We start from the raw sequence: 27,663 nt of genomic DNA on the forward strand, positions 1-27,663 counted from the left end.
TCCTAAGTCAAGCCAAACAGAGACATGCACGAGAATTCCTAGAAGTATGGCATTCCAACCGGAACTCTATCAACATTGACTTGGATGCCATTTACCACCCCCTAAGTAAAAGAACAGGAAATGATGTCACCACAGGAAATGACATCAACAACACAAGGAAACCTAAACACATATATAGAAAGCGGGCCATGTCACCATCGCTTCATTTGGAGGCTCACTGATTATGTTACCTAGTATGGTGACAAAACGTCTGAAAATGAACCTTCCAGCTCAGCAAGCAAACCTACATCCAGAATGACCTGTACAACACCACGGAGAGCATCACACCTGATGATGCTTCCATTTGCCAAGTTTCTGCCTTACCTTGGCGATACTTTCTTCCCACGTTTTGGCGCATGCCCCAGCCCCTCCAAACCAAATGTCCAGGACCTTCAGGATATCTGTCCTGCCCCGGGGAAAGGGAGAAAAGATCAGTCGCCCCAGTTCCATAGAACATGGCCTTGCCTCGATTTACTATGGCTCCAAGGCTAGTTCAAACTAGTCGCACATGCTGATGAGTGTGCGCAAAGATACTCGATCCAAGCAGAAAACAGCAGTGTTACATGTGATAGGTAATGTTACTGCAAAACTAAATTCGAGCGCAGCGATGCATGAAAAGAGGACGTTTACTGTAGTCATCGACTACCTCTTCAGGTCACACAAATGACCTTTAGTTTGAATTAAAAATATCTCAATCCCTTCAGGCAATGTAATACACTCGAAGGCAGTTCAGTGATTTGGGTATCCTGAAAGTCAACTAAATACTGTGTGCCCGAGTGTACATTTAGATACAGGTGCGATGGCTAAAATACTGAATGCAAAGGATTGAATGAAATATCACGTGCCCCGCACATTTGATATCTTCCACAGACAGAACAAGTGCAGACTTTAAAGAAATAAACGCGTTGTGACAACAGCTGAACAAGGCAAAGGGTTTGAATAGTGGTGTTGAATTGTCCGTTGGAATTGAAAATCTATCCTTTTAAAGGTTTTTTTTGGCCCTGTTGAACCATCGAGCAGATTTACACAGGAGCCCGCAGCGGAGGCTACCAACACGGCGGCTCAGGAGTGAAGGAAAGAAAAGCCTTTATGACAACCAATGCTTTAAGCTTACAAAAGAGAGTAAACGCTCAAGTAGGAATTTTAAAATGTAACAGCTATAAACAAAATTTGCGTCTGTCGGTGGTAAATCAGAGAGTCGATTTAAGTTGGATTGCTGTGTGTAATCTCCCCCATTTGCAAGGCGACAATGGTTGACCCCCCGGGCGCGGTCACGTGCTTCTCCCCGCCCCGCCATTTTGTTGGTAGTTTGTATTTAGGGTCGGGCAGGAGCAGAGCTTCTCCCTGTGTGACGGGAGGTGGTGTTCGGGAAAGGTTGGTGGGGGGAAGTTGAGACAGGAAAAGCAAGACAACGTAACAGTAGACGGATAGAAGAGACGAGCAAGAAACGAGACGACAAGCCGTCTGCTTTGTATATTCGCCTGTAGTTAGTATTTCACGCCAATCACTGACAAGATGTCCACCTCCGAAGTTCCCGAATACTCTCCCTTCTTTGCAGTGATGGGCGCCTCAGCTGCAATGGTTTTCAGCGGTGAGTCTCGTGTTTGTCCCCATCAAGAGGAATGGAGAGACTGCCTGTTACTATCTATCTCTTTTTGGTTCCTCCCCTCAAGAGGGTGCTTCGTTCATTAGGTTATGGTATATTTGTGTGCTTTTAACTATAAAATGATCACGAACGAGGCTGGGTATATTTTATTTTTTTTCACCCTCTAATGGTTGTTGCCGGTGCCGGTATTTCCTGCAGTGGACGCTCTTGTCTGCGTAGATCCTTCTCTAATAGCCGCCGCTCGAGACACTTCGGCTCTTTCTGTCACCAGCTGACTGATTTCGGGTATTTCCGGAGGGTGGTACTGTTCCCCCGAATCTTGTTCGGGCCTGTCCGACTAGTGGGGCTGTCGCCGTTCGGGTATTTCCGGTCCGTGACAACCCATGGTGCGTTGTGGTTTTGGGTGGAGGACGCGTGCAAAGGAGGGTTCGGTAATTTTCGGCAAGGACAGTCCCGAGCGGATCATATGATTGGGGTGCGGGTGTTAACGTGTGTATACGTGGACTGCAACACTTTCACTTTTACCTTCTAATTCAACGTTTCCAATTAGCTTTTAAAGGACAAAAGTGTTCTCCTCCCCCCCCCCAAATTTTAATGGATTCGGGGTTTGCGTATTTGAATTTGAGTTTAGTTTTGCCCTACAGGAAACCTAAAATGTAGCTTTATAACCGTCTAAGATAATTAGCTTTAAAATCTATCTGCAGCGAATTAATCTGCCTTTTTATACAGAATTTTTTACGCCTGGTATTTCAGTTTTGTAAAATAAATACTGCAAGGTGGCTTTTGAAGGGGTAACTGTCCTAAGGAAAGAATCGAAATTCTTTTGGCCGGAAAGATACTGGGGTACATTAAACTTGGACATCTTCCAATGAGTGCAATTCTGCTTGGCTTTCCCAGCACTGCCATAATTTCTTAGGGTTTGAATGATTTATCTCGACGCCATGGGTGATCTGTTCGTGAAAAATTAAAGCAATCTAAATTATGTTGCAATAATGTAAATTCCTTGAATGGATAATTAACCTTGGTGTGCTGGGTATGCACAGATCTGAGAATTTTTCATTGGATGTGACGTTCTTCGAAATCATTAACTGGAGGATTAATTGAAAATTATAAACTGGTTAAAACCTATAGCAACTGCCTCACCCCGTTTAACATTTGGTAATGACTAACCTGTGTATTGATATGATCTGTATTGCTGAAGCTTTTTGCCTTGTATTTTTTGGGACAAATGTAAGAATACCAAATTTCAAATGAACCAAATTTTATGCTATGCTGGCTGAGGTTTTGCTGTGGTACAAGCTTTGAATATAGGAGGTGGGAGATCATGTTGCAGCTGTAAGGACATTGGTTAGGCCACACTCGAGGGGGGGAGGAGAGGGGTGGAAGAAATATAGTGTGCAATTCTGGTCTCTTCTATAGAAAGCATGTTGTGAAACTTGAAAGGGTTCAGAAAAGATTTACAAGGATGTTGGAGGGTTTGAGCTATCGTGACAAGCTGAACAGGCTGGGGCTTTTTTTTCACTGGCATGTCGGAGGCTGAGGGGTGACCTTGGATGCTTTAAAAAATCAAGAGGGGTGTGGATAGGAATAATAGACAAATCTTTTCCCTGGGTTGTGGGAGTCCAGAACTAGAGGGCATAGGTTTAGGGTGAAAGGGGAAAGATTTTAAAAAGGAACGAAGGGGCAATCTTGTGCAGAAGATGGTGTATGTATGGAATGAGCTTCCAGAGGAAGTGGTAGAGGCTGGTCCAGTTACAACACTTAAAAGGCATCTGGATTGCTACAAGAATAGGAAGGGTTTAGAGGGATATGGGGCTAGATTGATTTTTGGATATTTGGTTGGTATGGATGAGTTGGACCAATTCTGTAATAGCTCATATGAGCTTCAAAACAAAGCACAAGGCTTAGGCATTTCCTTCAGTGAAGAACAGGTTCCCTGCATTTGAATTTATGAACATATATAAATGAGTTACATTATGAACCTGAATAATGGCCTATACCCTGTCTTTATTTGAGGCCTGTTGAGAGGCATAAACCAGATTCATCTAATTTGATTCTCTTCTGACTCCATAATATTTAAATTCAGGTTTTTAGAGCACCATGTTTACCATTTGTCTCTTCACATTTGGGATTCTACTTGCTGTTCACTGCTTGTTGCTTTTTAAACTGGATTTGAAATCTTCACACAGTACAGTAGCAATTAACACCCTGAATGTGGAAATAATTGGGATTCTAATCATAGATTTTAATAATCAAATTTGGATTAAATGAACACTGACTTAATGCCAAATAAGTCAATTTTGGGATCCCATGTTAATTCACTGACTTAGTGGTCTCTTCTCCATTTCCCCACCCTGAATATGTGCACATGCATGCACCAGGCAAATTCAGGTTGACTGATATTAGAGTATAATATACTCTAATGACCGTCTAATATGGGAGTATTTCAAGGATAAATAGATCTATACCCTCCAGATTAGGGGTGCTTTTTGTAATATCTAAAAAAAAAATACTAAATATGGGATTGTTGGACCTGCATGCCTGCTTCTGCACACCAGTTCCTCTTTATTCCACTGCTTAGAACAGCATTTTTGTAATTTCTATTCATTGCAGTAGTTGGTATGTCAACACTACTCAGGTTGTCGCATCCATGCTAATCTGTTGACACTTTCCAAATTGAGATCAAAGTATGCACACTTAAAAATAGCTAGTGTAATTAGCTGATGTGGTGGCAACCCTAAACAAACTATACATCAGTTGGAGGAGAAAGTGAGGTCTGCAGATGCTGGAGATCAGAGCTGAAAATGTGTTGTTGGAACAGCGCAGCAGGTCAGGCAGCATCCAGGGAACAGGAGAATCGACATTTCGGGCATAAGCCCTTCAGGTTTTTAGAGCCCTTCCTGAAGAAGGGCTTATGTCCGAAACGTCGATTCTCCTGTTCCCTGGATGCTGCCTGACCTGCTGTGCTGTTCCAGCTATACATCAGTTGGAACCCAGTTAGGTAGCTTTGTAGAAGAACAATTTGGATACTTTTGCAAGTTGTGCTACTGGAGAAAAGGGTACTGATCAGTTGACAAGTTAGCTGGAGGCATGCTGACTTGTGAATCCTTGTGCACATAAGGACATGATTTGAATAAAACTTGCCCCTCTTCAGGATGCAAGTTCTGCATTTAATGAAACTAATACTGAAATATTAACTATTGTTAGTTTGTTTGAGATGGGTGATTCAACAGTTATCACTTTCTTTAGGTTTAATTGAATAGCAGAAAAGGTTATGTAACAATTTTGCAATTTAAGATTTTTGTGAGATGTCAAAAATCAAGATGGGGGTGGCTCAGTGGTTAGCATTTTGGCCTCAGTGCCAGGGACCTGGGTTCAATTTCCTCCACCTGCAACTGTCTGGGTTTCCTTCCACAGTCCAAAGATGTGCAGGTCAGGTGAGTTGGCCATGCTAAATTGCCCATAGTGTTGGTACATTAGTGAGAGGCAAATGTAGGGGAATGGGTCTGGGTGGGTTGCTCTTTGGAGGGTGGACTTGGGCTGAAGGGCCTGTTTCCACACTGTAGGGAATCTAATCTAGCAAAAACACAGAAAAGTAGCCTTATTATATTTGGTTCACATTGCATCTCCCATGGTATTGTTGTGTAACAGAGTCCACAGTTGCTCCCAGTTTCTAATGATTTCTGTTCCCTGCTTTAAAACTTAATACTATATCAGACCCCAGTTGCTTTCCTCTATTTTAATGATTCTTAACAGTGAATTAATGATTCACCTTCACAATGCCAGGACAAATGTCTTGTGATCTTTGGGGATTGCAGGATGTTGTTGGCCAAAGGCTGTCCCTCCTGCATCTGGCTGTGGTAATGTACACAACCAAACCTACCTCTTCTCCGGCCCCACAACTGCTGTATGTAATCATTTGATCTGTGGGGAAGACTGTAATCTGATCTTGATCGCTAATGGGAAAGGAGGCAGAGAAAACAACCTTTGAATTATGGTGGAAGTGCTAATTAGCATTTTGGATTCCAGTTCCCCTTAATCTTAGTGGATGGTTTAAAGCACAATGGCTTCCAACTTCATACCACACCTTTTCTGGGATGTCATAAACCTATTCACCATAAACTTGCACTGCAAAGCAAACCATACCAATCTAAATTGAAAACAAATGCTGGAGATGTTTGTCGGTCAGATTATGTCTCATCATGCCATATCTGACCTTTTTCAAATTGAGATAAAGGTATGCACATTAAAAATAGCTAGTGTAGCTAGTTGATGTGATGGCAACCTTAAACAAACTATGCACCAGTTGCTACCCCTATAGGTAGTGTGTAGAAGAACAAATTGGCTATTTCTGCGTGTTGCCTTACCAGAGTAAAGGGTATCTATAGACTGAGCTAAGGTTCACACCTAAATGACTCCAATCTAAACTTTTACCTCCTTACAGTCAATGTCTTACTGTTGGATGGATGACAAGTCACATGACTCTCTTTACCCTCACTTAAAGCTATGGATCCAAACCTCAATTGTATCCAGGCCACTTGAATGCATGATTCTGATTTTGAAATAGTTTACTGTTCATCTGTCTTGAATTGGTTATTATCTCTAGTCTTATGGTTATCTCTGACCCTTATAGGGGCAGGGGCCCTTTTTAAACTGAGCAGTTGTAATGTTACACTAAATGAAGCTGATACTTTTATAAAAGACAGCTGTTGGAATAATCTTGTCTTGAGCTGTTTTAGCAGGCTTTTGCCTGATGGTTGCAAAACATCATGAATTTGTAACTTGCTGGATCAGGTGGAGTTCCAGTGAACAGGAATGACTCAAAAGCTTTCCCTGTAATGAAGAGCAGAAGTATGGGCAGTCAAGTGAATGGAATGAACACATTGAGGTTGGACCTGTGACTTTAAATTTCTCAACCTATCTCCATTATTTCTGTTTGTGTGCTGAGGCACTTAATGTGTGAAGATTTAAAGTTGTGCCTGCACTAATTGGAGGAACAGTGGGCAGCAAGACTCTGCCACCAGCTTCAGTCTATCACTTGCTGCAGCCCAAGTGGGATCCTGCTGTTTAGGAACCTCCCTTTTTAAATAGATTGGCAGATTGGTTTTGACTGTCCTGTGTCCTTTACATAGGACATAGACATAGAACATTACAGTGCAGTACAGGCCCTTCAGCCCTCTGCGCTGTCCTGTGAAACCAATCTGAAGCCCATCTAACCTACACCATTCCATTCATGTGCCTATCTGAGACCATTTAATGCCTGTAAAGTTGGTGAGTCTACAACTGTTGCAGGCAGTGTTCCATATCCCTACTACTGAGTAAAGAAACTACCTCTGACATCTGTCCTAATCTATCACCCCTCAATTCAAAACTATGCTCCCTTGTGGTGGCCATCACCATCCTCTGAAAAAGGCACTCTCAATCCATCTGATCTAACCCTCATGTCTCAATTAAGTCACCTCTTAACTTTTTCTCTAGTGAAAACACCCTCCAGTCGCTCAGCCTTTCCTTGTAAGACCTTCCCTGCATACCAGGTAACATCCTAATGAATTTCCTCTCTAGATACTTTCCAAAGCTTTCACATCCTCCTTGTAATGTGGTGACCAGAACTGTACACGTACTCCAGGTGTGGCCGCACCAGAGTTTTGCAGCATGACCTCATGGTTCTGAAACTTAATCCCTCTACTAATAAAAGCTAGCACACCATATGCTGCCTTAACAGCCCTATTAAACTGGATGGCAACTTTGACAGATCTGTTCGTGGACACTGAGACCTCTGCTCATCCACACTACCAAGAATCTTTTTCAACCCTTTGGTTGAGTAAAGTAAGACTCACTGGACTATAATTACCAGGGTTGTCTCTACTCTCCTTGAAAAAGGTGACATTTGCTATCCTCGAGTCTTCTGGTATTATTCCTGTAGTCGATGACTAAAATTCAAAGCCAAATGCTTTGCAATCTCCTCCCTGGCTTCCCAGAAAATTTAGGATAAATCCCATCTGACCTGGGGATTTATCTATTTTTACACTTTCCAAAATTTCTAATGCCACCACCTTATGAACCTCAATCCCATCTAGTCTAGTAGCCTGTATCTCTGTATTCTCCTCGACAATGTTGTCTTTTCCAGTGTGAATACTGACAAAATATTCATTTAGTGCTTCCCCATCTCTTCTTACTCCACATACAACTTCCACTACTGTCTTGATTGGCCCTAATCTTATTCTAGTCAGTCTTTCCTGATACCTATAGAAAGTTTAAGGGTTTTCCCTGATTCTATCCACTAACAACTTTTCATGACCCCCTCATTGCTCATCGTGGCTCTCTTGGTCTTTCCTGGCTACTTTGACTTTCAATCGTCCTAACTAAGCCATCACATCTCATCCTAACCAGCTGCTTTCTTCCTCTTGACAAGATTCAATTTGCTTCGTAAACCACTCCTGCACTCAACTTCCCTGTCTGACAGGTATGTACTTATAAGGACACGCAGTAGCTGTTCATTGAATAGCTCCACATTTCAATTGTGCCCATCCCCTGCAGTTTCCTTCCCCGTTATATGCATTGTAAATCTTGTCTAATGCATTGTAATTGCTTCTTTCCTGCCCCCCCCCCCAAAAAAAAAGCTGTAGCTCTTGCCCTCTGATGTATACCTATGCCTTTCCATCGCTAAAGTAAACATAACTGAATTGTGGTCACTAGCACCAAAGTGCTCACCTACCTCCAAATCCAACACCTGGCTGGGTTCATTACCCAGTACTCAATCTGATGTGGCCTTGTCCCTTTTGTTAGCCTGAATACATAGTCAGAAAACCCTCCTGCGCACAACAGACAAAAGCTGACCCATCCAAAGTACTTGAACTATTGTATTCCCAATCAATATTTGGAAAATCAAAAGTCTCCCATAACTACCTGGTTACACTCCTCCTACCGAGAATCATCTTTGCTATCTTTCCTCTAAAACTCGAACTATTTAGAGGCCTATAGAAAACTCCAAACAGGGTGACCACTCCTTTTCTTGTTTCTAATCTCAGCCCATACTACCTCATTTGACAAGTTCTCAAATGTCCTTTCTGCAGCTGTAATACTGTCCTGACTAATTATGCCATGCCCCATCTCTTTTACCATCTTCTCTGTTCTTATTGAAATATCTAAATCCTGGAACCTGCAACAACCATTCCTGTCCCTGCTCTACCTATTCTGAAATGGCCACAACATCTAAATCGCAGATACCAACCCATGCTGCAAGTTCACTTATTCTGGATGCTCCTGGTGTTGAAATAGACTCACTTCAAACCAACTTCTTGCTTGCCAGTGCCCTCTGTGACCCTGAAACCTTATTTTGGACTCTCAACCACCTGTATACTCCAAGTAGGTCCTCATCTCCCCCCCCCCCCCCCCCCCCCTGCTGAATTAGTTTAAACCCACCTGAAGAGCATTATTAAACCCCCCCCCCCCCCTGATATTGGCACCCCTCTGCTTCAGGTGAAGACCATCCTTTTTGTAGAGGTCTCGCCTATCCCAAGATGAGGCCCACTTTTCCAAGAATCCAAAACCCACCCTCCTGTACCATCTCTGTAGCCACATGTTAAACTACTTTCTCTCTCTTTCCCCACCTTGCTGGCATAGGCAACAAACCAGAGATAATTGTTTATCCTAGCTCCCTGAATTTCTGCCTTAAATTCCCATCTCTTCCTGCCTACTTGGGAGTCCCCAACAACTAAAGTTCTGCTCTTTTCCCCCCCTTCCTCCTGAGCAACAGGGACAGTTGTGCCCTATTGCTTACCCTGGTAGGCCCACCAACAGTATCCAAAGCAAATATTTGTTGTGGAACAGCCACAGGGATCCCTAAGAGTCTGCCGGTTCCCTTTTGTCCCCTGACAGTAACCCAACCACCACCTTGTACCTGAGGTGTGACTATCTCCCTGTAATTTGTCTCAATACTCCCCTCCACCTCCTGAATGATCCAAAGTTCACCCAGCTCCAGTTCCATAATGTGGTTGAGGAGTTGCATGCTCTTCCTGCAGATGCAGTTAACAGGGACACTGGTGACCCTACCTCCCACATTCTGCAGAAGGAACATTCAACTGCCCTAACCTCCATTCCACCCAAATATAAAGCCTTGCTTACCCAGCAGTCCTATACCGGCTCCTGCTCAGCAAATGCTGTGCCATGAGGTATGTTTTGAAACTTTACTCCCACCTCCTTGTCGGGCCTCTGGTTGTCTTGCTCCTTCCACAGCAACTGCTGCTGAGAAAATGAAGATAATTCAACTGTTATTCAGCAGGGTAGCCAGCTGAGGTGAAATTAGTGTCTTGTCTGTTGTCTGTCATGCTCTTCAGGCATTTCTACCCACTTCTGTGTAGCACTACTTTGAGGTAGTAACATGACTTTGGATTTAATATTCTCGCCCAGTAGTGAAAAGTATATGTTCTGGTGCCATCTTGGATTACAGAATTATATAAAGTTATGAATAAATTAAAGACTGGAATAATGGGACAAGATTGAGGTTGGCAAGTCAATTCCTGTTCCAGTTTACAGCTTTCCTTGCACCTGTGTTTTTCCAGTTGCTATACTTCCACTTTGACATTCATCTGTAAACTATTTTCCCCATCTGTACAACTTTGCACATCTTTGATTCATGTGATTTATAATCAAGATTTTGCACATGAGTTCTTGAATCATAGCAAGGTACACGCTTGAAAGTGGTCTTTATGGCATCTTAGTACTGAAATTCAAATTAGAATTTGAGTTATCAGTTAAAGGTTACAATATCCAGGTTTGTGTGCACTTTATTTATAAGATATCAATTGAGAAATATAGTCAATTGAGAAATGTAGTCATTTCAGATGACTTCTGTTATATTGAATGGCGTTAGAAAATTGTCCATATCAGTTCCAATTACCTTTCAATTAATTTCTAAACGCTTGCACTTTTTCAGATTTTTAATAACTGTTTTCTAATCTAATTTCTTTTTTAACTGACTAGCTGGCCTTCAATTTGACAGAAATATGCTACTATTCTTGTCTGAGTAGACATTTGTTTAGGGGCATTGAAAGTGCAGTGTTGGACCTAATTCCATTTTCAATTTTCTCTCCTGTTGTATATTCAACTGTCAAACAAATGTTTCTCCAGTCTAAACTGGCACAATTCACAAAGTGATTGACTTCAGTCATTGGCTGCCAAATCTCTTGATCCAAGTAGTTCAAAGGTCCCATGTACTAGTGGAGTAATTGCTTTAATAGATTAGATTACTTAGTGTGGAAACGGGCCCTTCGGCCCAACAAGTCCATACCGACCTGCAGAAGCGCACCCACCCAGACCCATTCCCCTACATTTATCCCTGCAACTAACACTACAGGCAACTTAGCGTGGCCAATTCGCCTAACCTGCACATTTTTGGACTGTGGGAGGAAACCGGAGCACCCGGAGGAAGCCCACGCAGACACGGGGAGAATGTGCAAACTCCACACAGTCTGTCGCCTGAGGTGGGAATTGAACCCAGGTCTCTAGCGCTGTGAGGCAGCAGTGCTAACCACTGTGCCACCCACATGGCACAGTGGCACAGACTTTATAACTGGATTAAAAATCCAGGTGCTGAATTTTTAATCTGGTTATGGAATTGAATTCTAGACACTATGGGGTGGCAGTTACAAAAGTGACCAGTGTCTGGCTAGTATTAGAAACCATTTTCCTGTTCATGAGAAATATTCACTGCTGTATGAACCAACGCATTAGGGATAGGCAGTGTGACCTGCCTTTTTGTCAACTGAAGCCACACTTACTGAACCAACTTAATCTAAGCCTGTTGAGAATGTGTAGGTATGAGCAGGTAGGAAAAGTTGAGTTTTCTAAACAAGAGATTCAGCTGAGCATGACTCGTAAGATAGAACTTCATCATTAATAATGGGATGCTGGAGGCAAGGGTAATGGGTTAAGGTGGAAAAGCAGTCATTATGCAGAGCCATTTAACAATATTGGATGCATTCAGTATGCAAGGTCGGCTAACAAGGGGAAATGAATCCATTGTACAAATCCAGTTAACGAGGTTAAGAACACTGTTTGCATAACAGTAAAGGGTTTGGTCTCTGCCTTTGATACTTATTAATTGGGTGACCATTATCAATTGATGTGTGTTGCCTTATCTGGATGCTCCTCCCTGTAAAATGACACCAGTTCATTTGAGAAACCGTTCTTCGAGAAGACCATGAACTGTCTTTGCACATGGGCAATTTGTTCTCCCTCTCCAAGGCCTAAAATAAAGATGGAGGTGAAACTATACTGTGCTTCTGAACATTCTTCTTTGACTGGAGAGGGAAACGGGATGACAATGTTCCAAGGGGTGCTAATTCCTCTGGACTTTAGTGTGCATACTATCCTGAATGTGGGATGACTACTGCTACAGTTAATGATCACTGATTCATAAAGGCTGTGTTTTTAATTTAGTGACATCCTGTTCCAACTGACATCCTTTCCACTGAAATAGTAACTTGGGTGACTAGTATTCACACTTTCTTGATGACTGAGCAACCTTCATCCTCTTTGCTTTGCGTTGTTGTCATGGAGGGGTCATGCTTGGGTAATGTTCCCACTGTTCAGAAATAATGGAGGGACACCCAATAAATCTTGCTATTGATAACATGGAACATTCCCTCTATATAAACTAAAAATTAACTACTCCTTTGATCCTGTCCAATGTCTCATTGATTAGTTCCCCACTTACTAAAGTTTAATCCAGGGAACTGTTTGGATCTTTCCCCTTTCAGCAGCATGAAGAGCTTTGTAGTGAACAATTGTCATCTGTTTCATTCAAACTTCACTTTATTTTCTGATGCAGCAGTTGAGCTTCACATTACTGAATGTGATAAAGGCTTGGTTTTAAGCTGTCTAGATGAAGTTTGCATAATTGTGGTGTCCTGCTTGTGTATAATGTAAATTTGTGATCTGAACTGTTTGCATTTAATAAATATCTCCATCTTGGAATTACTAAAGTCTCAATTTGGTAAACCAGATTGAGTTTGACACCAGGGTCAAACAGCTGCTATTGGGCAGCAGTATTTACTGCTACTGCTTCTGTTGCTGCCAGCTGTAGTTTTTATAATCTTAAGCATTGAAATGTATGGAATGGAAAGAAGCCATTCAGTCTCTAGTTAAAGCTATCTAAACAAAACCTGCTTTCTAGCTCTTGATCTTAAATGTTTGTAGATTATGGCATTTGAAATGCATAAGTATTTTATGCATATGTGGGGGTTTTGTCTCTACAGATGTCTTCAGTAGGCATTTGAAGAATTTATTCTGAATTCTTATTGGCAGTTTGTCTAAATTGAGTGAAGTGTTCTTATGTAAGCTTCCTTATGTGTTGGGAGAGTGGGATACAACTCATTCTCATTGCATATAATAGACCTGATCAGATGGTAGTTTGGAGCTGGTGACCAACAGTAGCTGAGTGAGCTGGTAAAATCAGGCTGGTTAAAATAAACATGCCATCTGTTGCCTTACACTGCTACCTTGCAGTGAGAATTGTAGATTAGCTTGATTTGGTGAGGATTTTACAGGCTGTTCTTCCACTTTCCAACTGTTCCTTGTGCTTCACCTAGTGGTTTAGAACTAATGAATAACTTGTTCTCTTCAGGAGTATTAAAATTTTTTTAGAAGCCGTTTGTGCATTTGGGTGTTTAAACCAGCTTTTATAGACCAGAGTGCAAATTCTCAAATTACTTCAGTAAGATTGGTTGGTTGATTCTATCATGCTTTTTCTTTGTTTTCTCCCTTTCTTTAGCTCTAGGAGCTGCTTATGGTACCGCTAAGAGTGGAACAGGAATTGCTGCCATGTCTGTTATGAGACCTGAGCTGATCATGAAATCCATCATTCCTGTTGTGATGGCAGGTATCATTGCTATCTATGGACTGGTGGTGGCAGTATTAATTGCCAACTCACTGACAGAAAAAATAACATTATTCAAGTAAGTCTCCCTTAACTGGGAATTTCTTGCATTGTGTGGCCTAGCTGCTGTATATGTGATTAATGTTTTTCTTTTGAGTTTAGCTATTTAAAACTTCATTCAAGAGAATCATCTTTGAACTAAATGACAGCATGAAGTCATGCATTGCAACCACAAGGCCTGGTGTCTGTATTGATTCTAAGAAAGTTGTCTACTTCAGCTTTTTCTGTAGCCCTACAATCTTTTATTTGTAGGTCTCCAGTAAATATGGCTCAACAGTGCTTTCCAGAACCTAGTCACTTGCTATGTAGTCTTTTTCCTTTTGACTGTTCTTTGCCTGTAAGTCACCACAAATCTGTTTCATTTGTTTTTGATAATCAGCCAGTGGATAGTTCCAAATCTTTGTCAAGACCATGGTCAATCCTCTGACTAGTCCTGTTTCTCCAGATTTTCTACCTGAAGTTCTTTGCCCCAGGAATAACTTTTGTATCTTTTTGCACCCTCTAATTGTGCTTATCTCTGTGCCCAGAACAGCAGACAGTGCTCCAGTTGAACCAGTATTCTATAAAAGTTCATTATAAATTCATTGCTTTTGTATTCTTTAACTGGACTTGCATTCTTCATTGATTTATGCATTCATATGTAGTTACCTTTGCTCCTGTGCTGCAACTCCATTAAAAGTTATTCCCTTATGTTGGCACTCCTTATTCTGACAAAATATTGTGCTTCTCTGCATTTAAGTTTTATCTGCCTCTAAATCCTCTTTACTGCTGCTTCTTGCCACTTAAATTTTTGGCATTGGTACCTGTGCAGTTCTAGACCATCAATAAATATCAAACAAAACAATGCACTGCTGGAGAACCCTCTAATGCACTGTTCTCCAGTATTAAAGAAACAGCAGTCATTATATCTATCTTTTTGTCACTGTCCAATTTTTGTACCCTTGCAGTGTCTGACCCTTCTATTCAATGATCTCTTAGCCAGAAAAAGCTTTGTGTGTTGAGCATGTCAATCTTACCATAACTTGAAATTTATTTTCCTGGAGTGGACTGTTTGGGATGCATCCTTTAATGTGAGCCCTGACTTTGCATCAAAATTGCTGTTTGTTGGGTGAGTTGTGTATTTGTTCTGTTAGTACAGCAGATGGAGGAGATGGTTTCACTGTAATGTACATAATTATAGACAGAATTAACTTGATCATCCGAGTCAATCATTAGAAGATGAAATGGCAACATATGGAAAATATTTGTTTTCTTCCTCCAGGGAAATTGATTTCAAATATTTTGAAATAATAGGTGTAGAATATTTTGGCTTTTGACAGGTTACTATGCAGGAGACTGAAGAATGTGTTATTGAATCTTACAGAAGGGAAGGAGGATAGTGAGTCAATGTAAATTATGCAGAGGTCTTTGGCTGGCAACATGTCTGTTCTGGGGCTGTGTACAGCAGCAATTTGATTGAAATAGCATCCTAATGTGATCTTGAAAACAAAAGGTATTGTAAATGAGTAAGGAGATATTGGAATGGACACAGATGTTGAATTCACTTTTGGTATATAAATAGATGTTAGGTGATCATATCACTGCTCTAAGATTTTACCTAATTGAGGCTGGTGTCATTTAAAGTAGTGAACTTTGAGTAGTATGGAACATGTTGATGTTTTTGGTACAGAATCTTGTATAAAAGTTTGGTAGGGTTTCACTTTACAGTTAAAGCACTGTAGTGTTTGGACTTTAAGCAAGGCTTTATTCTTTGCAAGGGAGTTGCTTGAGGTATGGTGTTTCCAGTTACAGGAGCAATTGATTGTCCTTAAGATGACTTTAAGATTGTTTTAGTCTTGCCCTGTGTTCCCATTTAAATAGGTTGCTCTGAAAATTTAAATTCATCCTTTTTAAGGATGCAGATGTAGTTTGTCAAACACTTCCTCTTAGCATGTGGGCACCATAGATCACCACCCCTCCCTTGTAAGATGGTAATGAGTTGCCTGCTTGGACCACTGCCATAGATTATGGTGTAGATGTACTGTGCTGCTGGGACCTCCAATTACAGTGCAGTAATGGCAATGTAATTCATGATGCTATGTGGCATTGGAGGCATGTGCAGTCAGTAGTATTCCATTCATTCCTCCAACTAGGTATGGAATGTTTGGAAGATCCTATGTAAGAGCTTTTGAGTTGCTGCAGTGCATGTTGGTGGTGTATGCTACTAAAATTGTCCTATGTGAATGGGGTGCCACTGGAATAAACTTTGTCCAGATGTGGTGTTGAGCTTAGAGTTAGAGCTCCACTCCTCAGACAAGTAGAATATTCCATCACATTCTTTAAAGCCTGTTCAACTACAAATTAGAAGTAAAGTCCTGAGTTTACTCAGACTAATTCCCAGCCTTTCATCTGCTCTGGTGTCCATGGTTGATCCAGTTTGGTTTCTGGTCAATGATAGACCACACAATACAAGTATTCAAGAGCAGTAATGGCATTGAATATCACGGGAAGAAAAGATTCTGGAGCTATTGATTTCTCTGCATCTGCATCCCCCTGATTTACTTTCCCCTTAGCTCAAGTCAGGATCTTCAAGTGTTGCCTATTGGTACAGGCTGCTTCAATGTCTCTTGCTGGGTCCTGTCACCACCATATCCTTCTGATGGTAGGAAGGTAACTGAAGCAGCTGAAGACAGCTGTGGACATTACACTACACTAAGAACTTGTATAGTGTCTTGATGTGATGGACCTCAACTGTAGCCACTGTTCTTATGCACAGCCAAAAGAGACCTGTAATTTCCATTTGATTTTAGGTTTGGTACAATTTTAGTGGCAGTTCAAGACAATCTCTCTCCTGGAGTTTAGCTGTTTTGCCTTTGTCCAGACTGGGGTTGTGATGAGGTCAGGAGCTGAGTGGTCTTGGCACTCAGTCAATAGTGACCTTCCCACTGCTCTGTAATTGTTGCATGACAGCTCTAAATTACACATACCATCAACTTGAGTGTAAATTGAGTCACTTATCAGCTCCTCATTTCAGCTTTTTTGGGTAGATAGGCAATTTTTCACACTTGTTGCCTGTTAGCCATATGGGTTCTCTGCAGTGTTTTAAGACAAAGAATGTTTACCTTGATGTGATTGTATTGAGGTGTAATTAAATAGTTACTGAAATGATTTTTCTCAAAGCAAGATTTTCAATATTGCTCTGAAGTTTCCACTTATAAATTGACCTAGAAGTAGATATGTGAATCCTTGCACCAGCATGTTAGATGTCCTGGCCCTAGGCTTTAGGAGGTATGGTTGAATTGCTTTTGTTGCTGTATGCTGTGCATGTAGAATCCAGAAATAATGGAGAAGAGTAAAATGCTAAAATTACTCAGCATTAAAGAAATTCCTATCATCAAATGTCTGCCATTCTAATAGTCTGATCTGAGTTGACGTGCAGCAGTCTTATCACTCTAAATGAACTCATGACCATTTGAAATCTCTGGTTTAATCCAGTGCTTGGAAAACTTTATCTTTGATCTATAGCTGAAAAATGTGTTAATCCTGTTCTGTTTCTGCCCAGTTTCAACTCCTAAACATGTTGTCAAAGTTTTCTTTTTTAAATGCCAAAAGATAAGACATGAACCACTTCTATGCATTTGAAATTTGCATTGAACCTTAAATCTGTCTTCTGTGGTTAATTTGACCAAAGCTGGCTAACAATTGAGTAAGGAAGAGGCATGAACATTTTTTTGCTTTGTTTTTCACTACTTGCTCTTGCCTTTGAATAAATGGGATTCCTCTTTTGAGTAGATATGAGGTCACAAGGGATTTGGGCAGTGTGGACTAGGCAACTGTTCATTGATTGGATGGGTTGAGACACTGATTTAAGATGAATTTCCAGAGATGTTTTAGCTTAAAATCTGGAATATGCCTAAAGTGAGTTTTTTTGGCTCATTCTTGTAAGCGAGAGAAAGTGAGGGCTGCAGATGCTGGAGATCAGAGCTGAAAATGTGTTGTTGGAAGAGCGCAGCAGGTCAGGCAGCATCCAAGGAACAGGAGAATTGACATTTCTGGCATAAGCCTGATTCCTGAAGAAGGGCTTATGCCCGAAACGTTGATTCTCCTGTTCCTTGGATTCTGCCTGACCTGTGCTTTTCCAGCAACACATTTTCAGCTCATTCCTTTAAGCCACAATTGAATCTTCCCTTGGAAAGGGATGGGTGAGGAGAGTGGGGGTGGAGCAGAAAAGGGGCTATGGGATGCAACCAGTTCAGGTGCACTTGAAGAGCTGGTACAGGCATGATTGTCCACCTGGTTGTCTGTTGTAGCCATTTTTGTTCCTGTCCACAGGCAGACTTTGTTTATTCTCTACTACTTCCATACCTCCTTGTATTTAAACATATTGTCTACCTATTTTTTTTCAGTTCTAAGAAGCTGTATTATTGAAATGAAACATCAGCTGTTTCTGTCCACAGGCACTGTCTGACCAATACTTCCAGCATCTTTTAAGCTAGTTTCTAAAATTAATGGCTTTTTACATGTTGTGGATAAGCTGTGGTTTTTGGCCTTTACGTTTGAAGGCTTGAATCAGATGGGAAAGTGTTAGTATTGGCTAATAAACCCTGAAATGTCAGGATTTACTTCTCCATCCACATACACTACTGTGGTAAAGTGAAATATTTGTACATCAGACAAGATCTGGAGATTGGCTAGCTGAGTTTTCTTCTTTGATATACTGATCTGTGACTGAGTCAACCTGTGCTGTTCAGGTGGAGTCTAAGTTTCTGAAACTTTATTCCAGTTTGGTTTTGTCTCTTGATTCTTGGGCTTAAGGGATGATATTGGGACTCCATTATCTCTTTGTTCTGTTTGGCCTTGCACATATCCAGAAGTTAACACTAAATCACACTTCACCATTCGCCTCTGCTGTTTTCTCTCTCCGTCCTGTCCCTCCCTCCATCGTCTGGAACCCCCTTGTCATGATGGATAATGTCACCATATTGCTGCCATAAGTGTACTGTGGTTTTCACTTTATAGGTTTACCTCATGTGATCTCTCCTTTTTTGAGCACTAAGGTCTCCATTGTACGGTCGTGTTCAGTGCAGAAATTAAGTCTCTTCCTGACCGGAGTGCAAGTTGCAATTACACATTTTGCTGTTTGAACAATAGCTCCTGAAATTTTAGCAAGGAAGATCAGGAAGTATGGGCAGTGTCATTTCTAGTTTGGACTGTATGTAAAGGATGACATTTCTAGCAATCTTGTGAAATAAATAAGCCATTTACTTTGGATATTTACCTACATTTGGAGCAGCATGATCTATTCCTGCAGCATGTTGAGGGGTCTTTTCAGAATTGAAAATGTCTCAACTTGAATATAACTACTTTTTTATGTTCATGTTACAGGAGCTTCCTTCAGCTGGGTGCTGGTTTGAGCGTTGGATTGAGTGGTCTTGCTGCTGGCTTTGCTATTGGCATAGTAGGTGACGCTGGTGTACGAGGAACTGCACAGCAGCCAAGGTTATTTGTCGGGATGATCCTGATCCTCATTTTTGCTGAAGTATTGGGTCTTTATGGCCTGATTGTTGCTCTGATCCTTTCCACAAAATAAATCCTGCAAATATAGTGCATAGCTGTCATTCTAATGGTCTTAACTCCAGAATGTGTACAGTCGTATCACTTTGGTAGTCAATCTCTTGTAAATGCGCAATGTATGTTAGTGATTGTCTGTCTTGTGTATATTTAGGTATAGAATTGTATTGGTTTTAAGAGCCAGATTCAGTGGCTTCTAAACACATGCAATTTCCAATCCATATTACTGTTGAGGAGCACTCTGATTCAATTAGGGTTGTAATGTTTTCATTTCTTCCACTTGATTTTATTTATAAGATTTAAAATGTTCATTGTTATTATGGAGCAAGATTTCTGGAGTCCCAATGATATAGTAGATTATTGCACTGTCAGTAATTGTATTTGCTCAGATCTCCCTGGATGTAATAATTGGTTAAAGATTGGATCTGATCATAGTCCTACTTTTGTGTATTGATATTGGAGTGAGTTCTACTTGTGTTTTTAACATCCTGAGGCACATGTAAAATGTTTCCAGTAGTAAGATGTATGCCTATTCATAAAAGGTGTGCACCCAGTATTGGGTGTTACATTTCTGATGTTTCCAAATAAAAAAATCCTCAACTACCTTTTTTATGAAGTTGCCTAGCATTTTGTTTAAACTTGTGCATTCTTTTCAATTGGTTAAAACCTGGACTTTCAGATCCTTGATACTAATTATTGTGCTTGTCTTGGGACATCTGTCGATACTGACTTTAATTGCAGTTTCATTTTTGAGCAATGGTTTCTTGGCTGACAAATCAGTACTTTGGTGCTGCCATTACTGGGCTAATGCTGAAGCATTTGTAGGTAACAAGGAACCATGTGGCTTATTCAGAATTGTTGCTTGGGAGACAGTGGGAGAATAAAACACTTACTGAGCTTGTAATTCCAGACACTAGGGCTAATGCTCTGAATATGGCTTCAAATCCTACCATGAGAACTGGTTAAAATGTAATGCAGTGGTGGTACCCCTACCTCTGGACCAGAGGGTCTAAGTTAAAGCCCCACCTTCCTGAAAAGTGCAAATGCCTTAACAGATTAATACTCTTTAGAAAATCAAATTTGGCTTAACATTTCAGTGACCCATAGATCCCTAGCTCAACTTGAAAAATAAAGTTGGCAAAAGGAATAACTTTTACTAGTTAGATTTATATTAGTACAAAGTCAAACTATTGCTGTAGTGATTTGTGAATCATGACACTGAATTCAATCCTGAATTTTGCTTGTCTCCTTATTTACAGATCTAGAATAGCCAGTAGTCACCAGCCTTGCCATTCAACCCTCAGTAAATTGGAAAGTATGCATAGTCATTTTGACATTGCTTCAACAGGAATGGTGGATCCCAAACTACTATTAATGTAGTTGATTTTTTTTAATGGTTAAAGTTTGTCATGAGCCTCCATTGTTTCACTGGTTTTGAAATAAGTTCTCTGTAGGAAGGATAGTGGAAACCAGGAGCTCTTTTCCTATTGCCCACACCACCCAAAAACAAAAGCAGGTAACTGGGTTAGTTGAAACTTTGAGCATCCAGATTAGTAGACTTCAGTTGTATCAAGAATATTCAGGTGCAGATCAGCCATGATTGACATAACATACTGTGACGCCTTAAATGACGCATTACATTTTTTCCAACTGATGTCTAGTACTTTGCTAAGTATATTTGAAACTAGCTCAATGCTCTATTGAATTGGGAGCCTACAGGAATCTTTTTTTGTAGTGACAATTCTGACCAGCTTAATCAACTTCAAGTTTCAACCTTGTAGTTTTAAACTTAGACCATTTTAAAATCTGGAGTCATTATCTTCAGCCTTGGATAAGACTCTAATTTCCTTATCTTTTGCTGCCCTGTTTTTTCCCTGCTGAAATGAGACAAGTATGGAGTTTGACTCCATTCATTGGGTAATGAATCTTTCTGATGCTTCAGAGTACACATTTAATTAACAGCCATACTTGTTTGTTGAACTGAAGACTAATTGCAAGCTATATTGCATGCAATTTAGTCCACATTATAGTCTAATTAGTTGCAAAATTAATTAAACAGTAAACAATAGATCCCATTGGTCTTCCCCACTAAACTGCTTGTTTGCACCAAATGGGGTTGTTATACTTCCCTGGAATTTCTCAGCATCAAATATGCTGTTATCTGCAAAAAGCACTTTGGATTCTCCTTCAATTAAGTTTTTGGCATTTTCATTTGAGATGTCTCCGTTGAACTGCAATTCAAATGTCAATGATCAATCTAACCCTTTTTTCCAGTGGGGAAAAAGTTTGTCATGTGATAACTGCAAAAGTGAGTTGATTTTTGAGCTCTGATTCATTAACTCCAAGCTTGTCAAGTGTCTCAATCATGAATTGTTTGAATTCACTTCCAGGTAAAGCAGTTCTTGTCTGTGAAAATCTTTTTCTTTCTTGGAATCATTCATTTGAATCTTTTCTGCACCCTCTGCTTTAGATTCTAAAGTGTATTGTCTGGAACTTGGCACTGTTTCATTTGAGAAACAACTAATGTTTTATGCAAATCTAACAGTTTTCCCACCACTGAAGTTGACTTGTTGCTAGGCTTATCTTATACACCTTTCAATTAAAAGGGGTATAAGTATTCTTCAGCAGTGAGCCAAGACCGGGAATTCATGGCTGTGGTCTGTCTGTAATTACCATGCAAGTACCTCTATCCTTTGATTATATCTTACCTGGTCCCAGTACCCCAGTGCAGATAGCCTCCTAACTATTTCAAATCCTTGTCACTCTTCCCATCAGAGAAATTGATCTGAATCCTTAAGTGGACCCAAGTGCAAACATGTTGCTGCCTTTAAAATATTGCTTCTGCTGGGGATTTATCTAGAGTTCATGTTCAGATCACACAATGGTTTGATTTAATTAACATTTGAAGTAGTGTTTTGGTTTGCCCTTTAGACATCAGAACACTGTCCACTTTTCTCCTCTCCCCTGAAATGTTGCTATTTAATCATTCCTGTTGCATGTAGACCTTTTTGAAGTCTGGTTACTTTTTGAATAGTTTAAGAGTTTGGTCTGAACTAAAGCTCCAGTTTCGGGTAACTTTCAAAGTCTCCGAGCTGTTTTCAGAATGTAGGCCCATGTTATGACCTAGAATGTTGTACTTTGTTTTGCCAGTATTTAACTTCTGTTGTCCATTTGCATTCCTGATCCAAATTGACCTGACTGGTCTTTTAAGACTTCCACATGCCAGATTTACCATCAACCCCTCCTTTCTCCCATCAAAGGAACTAATCTTGTCTCTATCTGTAACTTACAGAATTTTTACTGTTCCCAAATACTCCCCTACTGAAACTAATCATCTAGTTGATGGATTCCCTATATAAAAGGTCTAATATGGTGCTGTCCCTATTTACATTATTTCAAAGTATTTGGCACATGTAACAAATTACCCTGCCTTCATCCAAGCCCCTGGCATTGAGTAAGTCACTGTCACCTACCACAGCACCTGTTGTTCTACTTTTCCATAATTTTTGTTTCTCTATTCCCTGCTGACTGGAAGGCCTTTTGTACAACTCCCATCAGCGATTGCACATTCCCATTCCTGAGTCCTACCCAACTGGCCTCACTAGATGAGCCATCTAAGGTGTCTTCCCTCATATGGCTGTGATATTCTCCCTAAGCAGCATCCTTCTATATCTCAAGTGAAACATCTAAATCCTAAATATTAAGCTGCTGGTCTTGTCTCTCGAGCAAGACTATAATGGCTACAGAATCATAGTTATGTATTAATCTAAACTCTTCACCTGCCTTACTCCTCACATGAAAATAAATAAAATACCTCCAACTAACAGTCCAGTTCAGTAACCTCTTGTCTGTTTACTCTTTCTTACTAGCTATCCCTAATCTGACTCCCCTTAAGTCATTTTACTTGCTGACCAACTGCCATGCTTCACACCCCTCCTGCCACACTAATTTCAAACCTCCCTGCTATTGGTACCCCTCCAGTTTAGGTACAACCCATCCTTTACAGGTACCACCTGACATTGAAGACTTCCCAATGAGTTGCAGACCCTAACCAGCTTTTTAGCCATGTATTAACAGTACTATCTTTGCATGTGCCAATGGGGGTGTAATCCTGTGATTCTAACTGTGGAGTATTCATTAAGCAGAGAATGTTGTGGCTGCACATTAATAAACTGGTCACCATTTAAGGACTACACACAAGTTGAGTGATTACCAGGAAGAAAAACCAGTGAGAGGGTACTGTAGGATACCTTGTTTTTTTTCCCTCTTTCTTGTCCTCCCACTTCAGTTTCCAAAATGGTGTAAATCAAAAACAAATTGTTGGAGAAACTCTGGTCTGGTAGCATCTGTGGTAAGAAAGCAATGTTTCAGATCCAGTAACCCTTCACCTAAGTCTGACTTCTCTTGGATGCTGCCAGATCTGAGTTTTGCCAGATCAGTCCATTTATTTAAATAGACTGGGACATCTTGTCAAATTTTGGCACAAACTCCCAGTTAATGAAGACACTTGTGGAGTTAATACCTGTATATCCGATTCCAGCACTAATGTGCGTGTTGAGCGAAGGCTGATAGGGTCTGGTGTAAAAATAGTTATTCTCTCTGCAACCAGAATGAACAGTACCTTTTTTCCTTACTCCTATCCAGCAACTCTTCTTTAATAGCGAGTACTCACAATTGGACTGAGTTTTGTTCAGCCCATTCTTGTGGGAAAATTGCAATAGATGAGTAGGCAAGAGCGACTAACCTAGAATGAAACAAGATGTGGAAGTGTAGTTCCCACCTACACAACCTATAATGAACTAGCTGCCTCTCCCAACAGGAGTCAGTGCTGAAGCAGCAGAAAGATTGTCAGTTATCAAGGCTGATCATGGGTACAATTTATTTTAACAGAACCATCTTCAACTACCAAGAGTAAAGTTTTGTAAAATATTGGATTTTAATAGCTGGGAGCAAATCCATTTAGTTTTTCCACTGTAGGGAATCTAACTAGCTATATGTAAAGTTTTTTTTTCCTTTGGAATACAACTTACGGATCAACATTTTTAATGGAGAATGTAGACCATTTTCAACTGGAGTTTTTCCCCTAACTAATTTGACAAAAATGGAAAAGAGCCAAAATGTAGCTTTTGATAAGGGTATCATTTTCCCAAAGGCCCCTTTTCATGTTCGAAATTAAAATTGTAGCCAGCACTGTCCAAGTTGATACAGTCTAATGTATTTATCAATACCACAAGTCACATTTAATGCCAATTAGATTAATCCTGTAATTAAAATTTCTTAGGTTGTGATTTGTCTCTATGTATTCACTTAATTTCAATAAGCCTACCTTTTCTATTCCAACAGACCTTCCTATAGCTCTCTAGGTCTGTACTGTAGACTTGGGAAATTATCTTTATCCCAACAATGTATTGTCTTCCTTACTGTTGAAATAACTCGTGTCTCAGGAATGTGAACCTCAGGTCTTGTTTCCACTTAGAATTTAAAGTGTTATCTGCAAGATCTTGAACATACATCTGTCTGATTGCTGCCAACAATAACTTTCTATCTTTTCAAAAGTCTGTCTCTCTGAAAACAGTGACATCTTCCTTCAAAGGCTCATTGGCAATGTACCTTCTCAGCTTCTCAGCTCCCATTCTCAATCATAACTAATACGCCAGCCATTTCCCTCTGGAAAGAATCACTCCTATTATTGCAACCCGTTTCTCAGCATCCAAGCTTGAGTTTTTAAAATGTTGCCAAGGCTAATTTTCTGACATTTTATCTGGAATTTCATACCCCTCAGAAGTTCCCCCTCTTCTGCTGTCTTTGATTTTAATGTACTCACTAGTAAGAGACACACCAATTTCAAGGTTTGGAGATGCTGGTGTTGGACTGGGGTGTACAAAGTTAAAAATCGCACAACACCAGGTTATAGTCCAACAGGTTTAATTGGAAGCACACCAGCTTTCGGAGTGATACTCCTTCATCAGGTGATAGTGGAGGGCTCAATCGTAACACAGAATTTATAGCAAAAATTTACAGTAACTGAAATTATACACAAATTGATTGTTAAGCCTTTCATCTGTTAAAATAGTGATAGTTTCGCTTTCATGTGTAAATCACAACCTTAAAGTTGCATTCTCGGGTTAGCTGTTAACAAAGGTGTTAGCCCCCTGTGTTCTGTCTATGACCTGATGTTTAGATTGATTCTAATCTAAAAAGTGATCAGTTTTACATAAATTCATGCAGTTTTTGAGCAAAGTACAATGTAGCTCTGCAAGTACAAATTCACCCCACAATGTGTGCATGTGCGTCTGTCTCTGTCTGGGGTGGGGGTTGTGTTTGTGTGTAGAGTGTCTGTGGACCTGTGTCCTTGTGCATGTGGAGGAATGTGTGGAGTGCAATAATCACCTGTAATGTGACATGAACCCAAGGTCCAGGTTGAGGCCCTCCCTATGGGTACCGAACTTAGCTATCCACCTCTACTCGGCCACTTTCCTCTGCTGCCAGTCCAGAAGTCCACCTTGGAGGATGGTCACCTGAAGGTCCGAGTCTGAATATCCTGGACCACTGAAGTGTTCCCCAACTGGGAGGGAACCCTCCTGTCTGTTTGTGTAGTGCCCATTCATCCATTGTCGTAGCCTTTGCTCAGTGCCTGGAGGCATGGTACATTGGGGGAACAATCACCTGATGGAATGTCGCTCCGAAAGCTAGTGTGCTTCCAATTAAACCTGTTGGACTATAATCTGGTGGTGTGATTTTTAACCAATTTCAACAATAGTTGCAGTGAATTGAAAACAATGATCTGTGAATATATCCTCTTGCTGCTGTCTGGAAGCAGGCTGCCAAAGGGATTTAATAGTGTCACATTTTCCACACTGCTGAGCTGCTACTTGTTGTTAGCTCCGGTTACTGGATGTCACTATTCAATCGCCTCCCTTAATGAGGTACAGATAGTGTGGTCATGTTACTTGACCGCAATTCACATTATCGGGGTCCAGTTGAGATTTTGAATTGTTTAAAAATTCAATGTTAAGTTATAATTCAAAATCTGCAATTGTAAAGCTAGAATACGTATAGCTGACCAAGCTGTTTTAATTACTTTAGAATCCATCCACTAAGGTTTTTAGTGGATGTCTTTTTCTTTGGGACTTTTGTTTTCCTGCAGGCCCAGTCTGTTGATTTGCTAGGCCATTTCACAGGCCTTTGGAGTCTGGTCTTTTAGGGCAGCTGAAATTAAGTAAAATAAGTCTTGCCAGCATCCCACAACTTGAGAGGAACTTAAGGAAAACGATAGTAAACCGTTAGAATGTTATATTTGTGCAATTTAAAATCACAATATATTTGAAGGAAGGGTGAAATTTCCTCTGTATACATCCAGATCTCTGCTTAAAGGTGCTTTGACATCAATGATAGTCAGATCTTGCATTTGGTGTATTTTATAGTTAAGTACATTTGTGAATGCAATCATTCTTGGAGGAAACCCATGAAACTTGTCCAGTCCCAATTTTGTTGCAGCTACTGCATATTCCATGTACTTTGTTCTATGTATGTGTTTCTTCTGTGGGCTACTATGTCTCCCAGCAGCTCAACTTTATCCTGCAGCCAATGAGGGTGGACTGGTTCTGATCCAATTTTGGCTACACACTGGGTGTTTTCTTAGTGGATGCGAATCATGCCTTGGACTTCTAAGTTGCGGATTCAAGACCAGCTCTGCAGATGAGTATACATTCTCGTCTGACACTCCTGGTGCTTTACTGGAAGAGAGCCGTATTAGTGAAGATGCAGTCTCTGTTAAAGTCCTGTCAGTCTTCTGTGGGTGGAAAAGCGCATACAATACAATGTGAACAATGGGGGTGGTGCAGTGCTGGGTGATCTGCCTGATATTTATCCCTCAACCAACATTGTTAAAAACATACCATTCTATCATGTGGTATTGTGAATCTTACTGTATGCACATTGCCACAAGTGATTGCATTTTAAAAGTACTTAACTGTAAATCAGTTGCTGTGTTTTGAAATAAAATATGAATGCAAGTTGTGATTTTTAAAAGCACCTTTTAATCAGAGGTTGTGCCTGCATTTAATGTACATTTTTCTGCTAGAATAGTTGATCAAATTTTAGTAAATCAGCTTAAATTGAACAATAGTAGCACCCTGCACTGAGTGGTGGTTGCAAAAAAATTGCAGAGCAGTTAATTGTTTGAGAACAGTGGAAATAGTGTTGAAGTAATTTTATGTAGTTTGAATCCTATGTGAGATGCAGTTGAAAATGTAAAGTTTATCTCAGTTATCAGTCTGAATGAATTTTCTATAGTCCCCTGGAGCAATTCTGTATATTATGGCAGTTGTCTTCTCAAAGTTGTAATCTTTTACCTTCACCCAGAGATACCAAAAGGCTTGATCAAAGGTGTGATGGGCAGGTTGCTGACAACTCATGATGTCAGCAGGAATACAGTAGGATCATCTCCTACCTGTAGCAATAAAGTAGAAAGATTTGACACTTCAGGGCATTGCAAAATTACCATTAACTTTGATTTTTTTTTTGTGTG

At 40.4% G+C, this 27,663-nt stretch overlaps 2 protein-coding genes across 2 annotated transcripts in view; one reads left to right on the top strand and one right to left on the bottom strand.

Annotated features, from left to right (window-relative positions):
* Positions 1-498, bottom strand: part of LOC148146606 (general transcription factor II-I repeat domain-containing protein 2A-like) — a 45,320-nt gene extending 44,822 nt beyond the window's left edge. The window contains exon 1 of the transcript XR_015760626.1: positions 364-498. The gene's annotated coding sequence lies outside the window, so the exon portion shown is untranslated. The remainder of the gene's footprint in view (positions 1-363) is intronic.
* An 846-nt stretch (positions 499-1,344) lies between these two features.
* atp6v0cb (ATPase H+ transporting V0 subunit cb) lies at positions 1,345-19,738 on the top strand. Its single transcript, XM_043711481.1, has 3 exons — positions 1,345-1,630; positions 13,419-13,602; positions 18,948-19,738. Exons 1-3 carry the CDS (start codon positions 1,555-1,557, stop codon positions 19,150-19,152), a joined length of 465 nt encoding a protein of 154 aa, XP_043567416.1. The 5' UTR covers positions 1,345-1,554; the 3' UTR covers positions 19,153-19,738.
* Positions 19,739-27,663: the final 7,925 nt, after the last annotated feature.

This window comes from Chiloscyllium plagiosum, unplaced genomic scaffold (assembly GCF_037043375.1).
Source record: "Chiloscyllium plagiosum isolate Xiang-an unplaced genomic scaffold, Cpla_swu_hap1 HiC_scaffold_20, whole genome shotgun sequence".
NCBI lineage: Eukaryota > Metazoa > Chordata > Chondrichthyes > Orectolobiformes > Hemiscylliidae > Chiloscyllium > Chiloscyllium plagiosum.

Coding starts and splice junctions, on each gene's coding strand:
- atp6v0cb (XM_043711481.1), top strand. CDS start 1,555: ATGTCCACCTCCGAAGTTCCCGAATACTCTCCCTTCTTTGCAGTGATG. Junction 1,631..13,418: donor AGCTGCAATGGTTTTCAGCG/GTGAGTCTCGTG, acceptor CCCTTTCTTTAG/CTCTAGGAGCTGCTTATGGT. Junction 13,603..18,947: donor GAAAAAATAACATTATTCAA/GTAAGTCTCCCT, acceptor TTCATGTTACAG/GAGCTTCCTTCAGCTGGGTG.